The sequence below is a fragment of the Dermacentor andersoni genome, chromosome 1, assembly GCF_023375885.2.
Source record: "Dermacentor andersoni chromosome 1, qqDerAnde1_hic_scaffold, whole genome shotgun sequence".
In the NCBI taxonomy this organism is placed as follows: Eukaryota; Metazoa; Arthropoda; class Arachnida; order Ixodida; family Ixodidae; genus Dermacentor; species Dermacentor andersoni.
The window spans coordinates 84,564,233-84,574,916 of NC_092814.1; the positions used below are offsets into that span (position 1 = coordinate 84,564,233).

The window sequence follows — 10,684 nt, forward strand, 5'->3', positions numbered from 1 at the left end:
GGGAACTTGCTGCTGGAAGAATGCCGAAGCACTAACATCTCATTAGATTGTAAACACGGGTGCCATTCCGCGATGTCATGCACCTTGCCGCTGCTTGTTTAAAGTTCCGTGGTTTTTTGCGTGTTGATACACGATCGGGAACATAAGTGCCGCGTTTGGCTACTTCAATCTCTTCAACATTATCTGCCTGTGTCACACTGGCTGCTTCAAACTCTTCGATTGGTGATGGTAGTGGAATAGGTTCATCAGGGGCTCGGTTCTCAAGGTGCTCTGCTAGAACCTGAAAGAGTGCAAGGCATGGATGTCATGAATTTCAGCATATCATGCATATCCGCATACTTGACATCAGTTGGATTACTTACAGTAATTGAAATACTTTTTCAGTAATTTATGTGATGGATTAGTTGTCTAGTGATTTAGTAATGTGAATTATTTGGTGTCTGTAGTTTCATGGCTAAAGTAATTTATTAATTCCGTTAAATATGCACCAGTAAGCTGTGTACGCCGCCAGAACGTTGGTAGTGTTGTGAGGTGTCGTGGAGGAACGGGGGGGGGGGGGGGCATGAAATGTTGGCAAGTGTATGCTACCTTGAAGAAAGGTTGGCGTCCCTTTATACTTTGCTTTTTGCTTCTTGTATGCATGGAAACTTTTTGGAAGCAATTGTAAAGTAATACCATTACTTTTTTGAAAGCGGTAATTGGTAATGTAATTCAAATCAATGAGCGTAATAAGAACGTAATGAGTAATGTATTATATTTACTTTCAAATAATAATTTTGCCATGCGTGATGCATAGCCAGTTAAAGGCAAGAAAACATTTTTTGTCCAGCAGCGATGCCTGTATTGGGCTAGACCACGTCGATCACAAGTTCAATACTTCACAAAGTTACTTCATTATTTGAGCCCGTTTGACTTGCCACGGGCGCGGCTGTGCCGACGCTCATTTTTGCGGCATTTCGCTACTGGTAGCAAGCTGTGATTGCGAAATCTGCGGAACGAAGTTTTTACACGCCGAGTTCAACTACTCTAACGCGAACATGAAAATATTACCGTAACGCCTTATGTCGTGCGATATGAACACGAATGCTGAACAGCTAAACCTGCGGGCACCGCGGGGTAGGACGAATAGCAAATATCACTGAATGCGCAAGCGTACCCCCGGCGAGTTATTTCACCGTACCAAAGCAGCGCCGAACAAACAGCCGTAGTACAGTGTTCCGTGACAAAGCGGAGTGGAAAAACCGGATGAAAATGGCAAGCACTTTGCACGCATGTGCATATTCCCGGCTGTGCCTCCACCTCGCTTCATCATAGGCCGCTGTAAGGCCGTTTGTTCGACACTCAGGTGATCACCCGTTTAAAATATTGCCCATGTGCGCATTAAAATCCTTGCCTCACCCTTTCTCCTATTGGCGAATGCCGCTCTTGGAAGTGGCGAGGTGTTTCTCTTGTGGGAAAATATAGACAGAACAACACCGGCCTTCAGTCGCGCCGATTTAATTGGAATACCGATTGCCCGCATCGTTGTCAAGCTCCGATGATAATCACTGTAACGGAAATGGTCCGAACACAGCACATTTGATTTTGTCGGCAAGAAATTATCTCTCCTCACCGCACGGACCGACTGCGCTGCAAGTTTCTTGTCCTTCGGGAATATGTGAAACACCACATCGTCTTGCCCGCCTGTGTTCGCACAGCCGAATGCTGCACAGAACAAGGGCATGTTGGGCGCCCTTGGCTGTAGGCACTCACGCAGCACAGAAAGAAAGCACAGTTCACGAAAATCGCAAAAGAAAACAAACCTGAGCGGCGGCATATCTCTCGTAGCATCGTTTAGTAAAGCGCAGGACGGAAAGAAACATGCCAGCATATGCCAGCACGCCGATCCGGCAGTACGGTCCCCGGGAATGATGTCACTCTCGCCGGTTCTCTCCTCCGGCTGCCTCTTCACCCGGCGCTCCGGGAAGCGACGGGGGCGTGTCCGCGGGGGGGAGGGGGGGATTTAGAAAGCGATTTCTGCCCCTTATGTTGACAATACAAAGAAAAAATTTCAGAACCGTAAATTAATAGGTCTGTTCTTCCCAACCCCAGCAATTCATGGAAATTGAAAACCGTTTCAGCTTCCCTTTAAGCCCTTTTACGCACGCTGACGAACTTTCTTATTTTGTTGTTTCTTTGCTACGGGTGTTTTTGTTTATTACTTTCGTTTGTTTGCAGCATCGGGTCGATGCTTTTTAAGAGGGGCGTATTGACACGTGTACTTGTTTATCTTTATCGGGCGACCACGTTTCACAGCCTAACAAATGTTATCGCTCAGCGCCGGATGCTCCTTGATGTATCGGAAGTTTCTGGAATGTTATCGATGGTTCCATCCGCTGTCTGTCACCGAACATTGTGTAATCTGATTGCTTGTATGCGCGACGCGAATCGTGTAGAATTTTGTGGAAGACACGCGAGTCCCAGCGATTACCCTGGAACATTCGACGACTGATGTATAAAAGCCGATGCGCTTGACCCGCTGATCAGATTTTCGGCGATCGCCAACTGTGTTCGCCGTTTTCGTTGAGCATTGAGTGTAGCCGGTTTTTTCTGGGCACAGGTTCGCCCAATAAAGTCAGTTTTGCCATTCACAGTTTTCTTTTGTTGCTGTGTCCTCAACCGTCACTACCACGTGACAATATGGAACCTGGGGCCAGTCAAGCTGCTTTCTCAGCAGCTTTTTTCCCCTTGTTATTTTCCGCCACAACCATGTACCTCCTTGATTGTGGAAACAAATAAATAAATAAAAAGTAAATATGGCAAAGCCTCGGATGCTACACTAAACATAATTTCACCCACCAGACATTAATTAAACGCGAATAATTAAACTACGCACAACTGTCACTTCGCAAGCCGCGGCTAATTTCTTGAGAAAAGGGGACCGTTTTTATTGCGATAGTAATTATATTGACACTCCAGGCGCATTTCCACCTTCGACGAGATGTTCCGTACAAAGTCCGAGGGCGATAACATCGCTCCCGCGCGCCGTATGCTGTATGTGCGAGTGAAAGCGTGCGACGGTGAACCATACGATGGCGGCTCAATCTCGCGCACGCAAGGGAGGAAAGCGGGGAGTAAGCGCGCCGTATTCCGTCGCGCTTAAGGCACCGGCGGGGGTGGGGAGTTCTGCGTATGGCGCGGCCGCCGTACGCAGTCGCGCCATACACTACTCCGCGGCCCAATCTTGAAAGCTATCTTGCCTTCCTATTGCCTTCCTAATCTTTTAGCATACACAGGTGTATCCTAAAACCCTAACCTCCGTGCTTTTATTGTTTTTTTGTAATGAGGACGAAACATTTGATAGTATCTTTCTCGCATGTCGCCGCTTCAATGCTAAAAAAAATTATTTTTGGAAATTTTTCTTCACCGACTTGGCCTAGAGCTTCCCTACAGTTTGTTCACCGTCTTTACTATCTCTCTCTAACTCAATTTTCTCTTTTTCGCTGATCTTTCCTTGTTGGATGCAATTTAACTTTTCTCGCTGCACTTTTCATCGATGCTAGAATTCTGTTGTTATTATCACATACCTTATTTTACTCTTTTCCATATCGTACCCATAGTGGGCATAAGCCATAGGTTGCGAAAGGAAGGAGACGAAGAACATGTAAGTGCTCCCTGTGCATTGGCGTATTTTGTAGTAACTGTATTGACTGAACGTAAAATAAATAAATGTAAAGTGTAGTGTTTGATAGGATTTGGACAATAGACGTTCAAGCATTCACCTGAGCAGTGCCACCAGAAAGGCTTCTTGTACAACCACGGCAATATTGTACCCCGGAACAGTGCCAGCGCCGTTAAATGGATTTTGTCTAGTCTTGTAAAGATGCTTTAAGGCTTGGAACTTATGGGATGTATAAAAACTGACCTTCCTCTAAGTAAGACGATTTAACAAAGTACTCAGGCAACCAAAGTAGCCATAACCTGCTCAAGCACCGGTGTATACGATTTGTCTTTGTTCATGCATTGAAAAGGACGTTAGGGCTTGGAAGAAAATTAATGGGTTACTAAATTACCTCTAGGACTACTAAGCTGTTGTTTCAATCAAAATAATTATTGACCTTTATACTCTTGAAATGTCGCCCTTCATTGCAAACACGACTGAATCTCCAGCAGACGCGATTAGATACTTCTTAGACGTAGGCATAACAGGACCAGACGCTAGTTTATTTAATAAGAAAAAACGAACTAATAGAGATAAGGAAGAAGCAGCAGTTGTCAATAGGCAGGTCCCGGAGAAACAAAGCCATTTGCGCAGGAAGAACAGTTCATGTCTAATAACGAATGCTGGATGATCGTGACAGTGGACGAGATGATAGCGAAGGCACCATCTACGTTTGTATTAACAAAAGAAACTCTTAGTTATTTGAGGCCTAGGCCTATACCGTCAGACAAGGTACATCCGATTAGGAAAGACACGCGCTAATGACGCTCTGTGTTAATCCACGTGTTACTGTATGACTCTGAGACCAACGGCTGAACAGCGCGTGAAGTTGAGACACCTTATGTACGCCGCAGCAGCATGTAACGCAACAAGGATCGCGCAAACTGTATATATCTAAAAATGGAGTCTAGTATGCGCCTAGTCTTCTGCGGCTTATATCGGTGTTTCAAGTTTAGCCGACTCTATCATTGGTGCCATGAGTTCACATAAAGCAGCTGTCGAAAAAGAAAAAGATGTTACCGCTCTTTGGACATACCGCCTACAAAGTAGTCGATAAAGAAGTCGGTACCGCATCTTAGTCCGCACTTGCCAATGTAGACTAGTATTGACAAATTGATTCTTACGAGAGAACTCTTCGTACAAGCAGGTTTGAGCCTATCGTGGTATTGGACATATCATTAGCGCATGCTGGCAGCCAATGATAAAAAGCTCTCATGAGTGAAAAGCCGATGAGGGTTATGGGCTTGTTGATTGGGCATATTCTCATTTCTTGTAGCGTGGGGTCACAACGACACTGGCGTAGAAGGTAGGTGAGACAACACACAGCGCTATGCGAGCGCTGTGGTTTCTGATGTACTTTCTATGTCAGTATCGTTGCGCGTGCGCTAAACAAATTATAAGAACCAAAAGTGTTGTGAGTTCGGCCACTGGGCCAATACTAACAAAATTTGTCGCACGTTAAAGATCGTTTCCTTATTTGCCAGAGCTTGGGTGCCGGCCCGTCATAATAGCGATAAGAGTGATGACGACATGACCGCCACAGCGATGGCCATTCGAAGGTGGCACTTACGTAAGAGAGGTTTTGTGAATAGGGCGCAGGAGACCGAATTTTAAAGATTTATCTTTCGTAAGAATTGCTAAGAACTGGCCCATTACCTTCGCTAATAATATCTACACTATCATTATTGGCCGGAGAATGCTCTTACGAGCTGCTTTGTGAAGGCGCCCAGGGTCCATATTCACAAAGGTGTTCTTGCGCTAAAGCTCTTCGCAGGAGCAGTATACCAGTCAGTCGTAACGTTGGAAGCGAAGGTGGAACGTTAATGGCAAGCAGCACTTATGAACGGAAAGTTTTGTGAGTTCGGCCCCACGGGTTAAATTCATAGAGCTCTTCATTCATAAGTGCAGTTTGCCATTAGCGTTCCACCTTCGCCTAAATATATGCAAGGTTGCGATTGATTGGTGCCTGCTCTTGCTATCAATTTTAGCGTAATAACGTTTTTGTGAGTACGGGCACAGATGTTTTCACTGACGCCACGTGACACAAGTTTTCGACGCCGATAATACACTCTACTACTGAAGTCAGATTCAAAAAGTATGCAGCGGTGGTAAACATTGATTAAACCAAGCGAGGCTGTTTATCACGCGTTTTAATGTGACAAATGGTTTGTAGGTGGACTGTAGTTGTGTACATCCTACTGAGTGGAGTAAAATAACCTTGAGGGGGGTGAAAGGGCTCGCCGTCGGCTAGCCGATCCAGCCGTTAGAACCGCCCGAGCCCAGGCAATCCGACAGCAACGAGAAGATGCCGAGCTGAGGGAGCGGGAGGCCGAAGCAATCCGGCACTGTTACCTGCGGGGTACTTAACCGTGACGGAGGTCAGGTGCACGCTGAAAAAGCTTCGCTTACCCCCATTTTGCGGTAGGAAAAGGGTTGGTCATTTCTTTTCTGTTCTTTTATCTTCCGTAGTAACGACAGCGGCCAGCATCAGTACGCCATGAGATGGCTCTACGCTTTGCTCCCTGTAGCCTGGCTTCAAGGTGTGGCGTGCTCGAGAGTCTGGCGCGTCGTTGTTGATAAAGGCTCTGCTCCCACGGTGCCACCGATACATCCCGGCAGCGACGATGACGAGTACTACCTCGAGGACACGGGCGAGAAGGAGTACTACTACTACGATCAGGACGAATACTACGAATACTTCCAGGGTGAGCCGCAAGAGAGCGCAAGAGAGAATCAACGGTACAGGTCGCTCACTGAGGCAGTGACTCTGGCCGTTCCATTCGTTGCTGATTTCGCTTGCATTCTTGGACCAAATCAGACATAAAAGTGCGTGAATTGAAAATCAAAACCACTCTATGGTTGCCATATATCGTGAAGTTCGAGGCAAAGAAATGGCCGTTTGGCGTACGATTTGTAAAGTTCCCAGGCTGTTGCAAGCATGATCAGCGCAGCAGCAGGCTCATATGTCACGGCTAATCTGTAAATTGTTGCGTGTTTCCCCCCCCTTCTAGATATTTGTGGCTCTAGGGTCGGAATCGCGAAGGACTGGAAAGATTAATATAAAATCAACTTCACATCATACGGAATTATGAAGTGCAGATGACGCCTTGCCAAATAAAGGACTGTTATTGATGACCCAAAGGCAGTAAACTAACAAATTTTATTACTCGTTCTGGATGACTTCGTCAAGGGAGAGCACGCATTCATCGCTCTTTATCGAGAATGTACCCACACTTCTCGGGCATGTTGGAACATCCTGAGGTTGATGTGCAAGTACCAGCATCGCCATGTGCCTGAGGTCCAAAAACAAAGCCGAGCTCTACGACATAAACACGAATGTACGACATTATTTGGAGGGCAGCCAAAACCCACTCAACACGACCGAAAGATAGTCGCTATAATGAGTGAACGTAGCCACCATGACTGCTGTACTGATTCTAAGGGGCGCTTCTAAACACAGTATTAGTTGGGTTGTCCTACAATGAGCAAACCCGTAAAGCCTGGTGGCCCACTGGCTTTTTATGTCACGTTTCATAACAGGGCAGTACGACAGGCTTGACTGGTGCAACGAGTATAGTTGACCAACAGCAATTTGATGTCACTATTAACGCACTCGTTAGGAGAGCAGATGCAGTTAATCCCAACAACACATACAAACTGAGGCAGAGGAATAAGAGTGTCTTCAAATACTTAACTGCAGCATTCCTAGCGTGCTACAGCGGCACCCATCGAAATTACCTCGCCTTACATCCCGGCATAGCAAAATTCATTGCGAATAGCGCCAAAAAGTGAGTCTAGCGATTTTTTTAGGCCCTGGGCAGCAATGCTAGAAGGTGGCAAGTAGCATCATCTCCAAATGAGCTGTAGTTACATTCTTTACATTCCACTTATGGAACCAGCAATTGCAACATTTGAAGTGTCTGACTCATCGCAGCTTTCTGTATTCGATATAACCTGGAGGAAATACAAAAATTAAAAGGACACTCTGATAGGCTATAGTTGGTACTGCATATAGCGGTAGGTATAGTGCAAACGGGCGCTGTGTCTTCGTCTCCTCTGTCGTTTTGCGTGCCCGTTTACATTATACATCATATTATAATAATCGCAGAAAAATTAAATGAAAAGACAACAATTAGAATGAAAATTAAGGGAACTTTCCGCCACATGGCGAGCGCACTGGTGATTTTGAAGAACGAATTACAGGGGCAAATTGGACAATATCTTCAACCCCTTATTGGCGGAATGAGCAAACATGGCGCTCAGACATTTTTAGTATTTAAAGCCTAGAGCTATTTTGAACCTAATATTTAGAGCCTATTTAAAACCTAGAGCCACTGTTTCTGCTAATTGAATTTTGTGTTATTGAACCGACTGTCACCATCTTTATTGTGTGGAGGCCCTGAACCAGAGGCTTTTTGGGAAGTCGCTGAATATCTGTTTCCCATTCGCCAGCCGTCTTCATTAATAGCATGTCAGACGCCATGTTCAGCTGTAATATACTTTTACGAACAGTTCTAGCACAATAACAATATATGTGAGTACCGGCTCTGGGGCTGAACTACCAAAGTTTTTCGTTCGTGAGAGCCTTTAATCATTGGCCTGCTTTCAGGTGCCAGCCATCCATGCTAGCGATCGGGATGATAACGAGACGACCGCCTCTGTGATTGTCAATGGCGGATGGCACTTACATAAGTGACGTTTTGTGAATACGGGACATCCGCATTCACAAAACTTGCGTAGGTGCCGACAGCGACTCGATGACTCCACGGCGATGGTCTTTTTATCACGCCTATCGTTGTCGTGAGTTCTAATCGCCCGATAAGCCAGGAAATGAGGAAAAGCTCTTCCTAAGAGAAGCTTTCTGAATTCGCGCATTAGGGCCATATTCACTAAGCAATTTGTAGGCTATAGAGTGGCATGTTGGAACAAGTGCTAGGCCAGTCGCGATAGCGAACATATTGTTGAGAAGACGGCCGACCAATGACAAACGTATTTTACGAACAAGGAACAGAATTCAGAATGCAAGGACATTTTTCTAATAAATACCTAGGGTCCGTATTTATAAAAAAAGCTCTTCCGCCAGAATTGTTCGTAACGGCAGGTGCCAGAGAATCGGCTTACTTCGCAATATTAGCGAAGGCAAACGACCTTGCAAAAACCTCTCACGGACGGAAAGCCTTCGGAATTCATCCCCTGAATCTTTTCAAATTCCGCACCTGCTTCGGCGCGAATCCCGGAGAATAGCTTCGGATTAGCAGTGGATCGACCGCAACACACTCGCGGTGCATTATTTGTTCATAGCATCTGGCACAAACAAAATATTGCGCAAGCTGTCGTACATTGCATAACTTGGCGCATAGTAAACGAAATCCGCGACAGAACGGTTAGGATGATTGAGGATTATGTCTGCCTAACGAACAAGCCAAAACGACGTTCCGTGCTAGAGATTTGAAAAGCTACTTTCGCCCGTAAAGTTACTTTCGCCAACAGTGGCAAGAAATTAGGTGCGTAATGTTAACGACTAAGGTGACATGACCTACAAGTTGTCAAGAACGTACACAGTACTGCGTTATTTCAATTGTTTTTCTTGTTTTCTTCTTGCTTTCAGACAGGAAGCCCATTGCATCTTTGCGGAACCGTAGATTAGAAAAGGCCATCAGAAAACTGCGACGCTTGGCTCAAGCAGGTTAGTAAACGAATATAGCATTAGCACGAAAGACCTGCAACGATTTGAAATATTCTCCGCAATTTTTTTAACGAGTGCTGGCAATATTTTTATTACAGACATTTATGCTGCTGTTTTTTATTTGCTTTCTGCAGCGCCCGTACAAGGATGCAACGAAACGGAACTTGTAAATGCAAGAAATTTGTGCGAGAGAAAAATAACCTTGGCCAAAAAGATCCGCAGCAGAGGACCACCTAACAAGAAAATGCGGCCTCTCCATCGGCGAAGAGTTTGCAGGTAGCTCTTCTATTAACCTTTTACACGGGCCTGTCGATATTGCGGTTGGTCTACACCAAAAGATAAAAATACGTCCTACGTATAGGGCTATAAGTATGATATAGCTAGATTTATAGGCTGAGTCTGTCTTGCACAGAAAAGAGCCAACGTACTTACAACAGCAGGTCAGAATGTTTCGACGACCACAATGGCGTGCCTCATAATCAGATTGTGGTATTGGCACGTGAATAAATCAGAATTTAATTAATTTAAAATTTGTTTCTTGTTCCACAGGTTAGTGACCGAGTACGCTGATTGCCTATCAGCCATAGCGCCCAACGGGGAATGCCCGGACGTTGCTTTCAAACTGAAGACGGATGGTCAGCGGAGTATCTACATTGAGGGATTCCAAGTGTGCTGCTCCTCGGTCACTGAGCCTATAGCTTGGCTCTTCTTGGCAACAGCTTGCATCTACATCCGAAGGCTGTGGTCACATTAAAAGCCCCGAATCTGACCACCTCCTCATACTGCACTCGCTGCCTTCCTCTTTCACTCCTGCTGCGAGTAAATTATGTTAGGAATAATTTTAGAAAGCTTCAGCGATACGCATACTCTTAACGCATTATGAGCTGCCGAAGGCCAGTGGTAACGTTGACCGCGTGTCCTGTCACACCATAGGCTTCTCTCGTGCGTTTTTTTTTCCTTTGAGTAGCGAAACTAACTGGGGAAGCATGACGTCTGTAACATGTATCATTGCAGTTGATGCGACGGCGATTTCAATTTGTCGCACTTCTTATACGTCAGTACAGCATCATAACTAATGACGCGAATAGAATATCTGTAAAATGACGTTTCATGTGTGGTCAAGCCTGAGTCGCCTAATAATCAAGCCGGTATCTCATTTTGAAACACGGTACTGGTGAAACTAGCCGACAATCAGCCGTAATTTCTAGAAGCGGTGATTGTTCCGCTCCGAAATATTCGGAACCACTGAAACATACATCGCTAACAATGACTGCATGCTGCAAACAAAACGAATGAAT

At 45.4% G+C, this 10,684-nt stretch overlaps 1 protein-coding gene across 1 annotated transcript; it reads left to right on the forward strand.

Moving 5' to 3' along the window:
- The first annotated feature begins 6,175 nt into the window (after positions 1 to 6,175).
- Positions 6,176 to 10,145, forward strand: LOC126546319 (uncharacterized). The gene is made up of 4 exons (XM_050194497.2): positions 6,176 to 6,405; positions 9,309 to 9,386; positions 9,521 to 9,662; positions 9,936 to 10,145. Exons 1-4 carry the CDS (start codon positions 6,198 to 6,200, stop codon positions 10,138 to 10,140), a joined length of 633 nt encoding a protein of 210 aa, XP_050050454.1. The 5' UTR covers positions 6,176 to 6,197; the 3' UTR covers positions 10,141 to 10,145.
- Positions 10,146 to 10,684: the final 539 nt, after the last annotated feature.

Bases quoted from the DNA above. Each gene is read 5' to 3' on its own strand.
- LOC126546319 (XM_050194497.2), top strand. From the start codon at position 6,198: ATGAGATGGCTCTACGCTTTGCTCCCTGTAGCCTGGCTTCAAGGTGTG. The intron at 6,406-9,308 runs GTGAGCCGCAAG...TCTTGCTTTCAG, and splicing joins ATACTACGAATACTTCCAGG to ACAGGAAGCCCATTGCATCT. The intron at 9,387-9,520 runs GTTAGTAAACGA...TGCTTTCTGCAG, and splicing joins GCGACGCTTGGCTCAAGCAG to CGCCCGTACAAGGATGCAAC.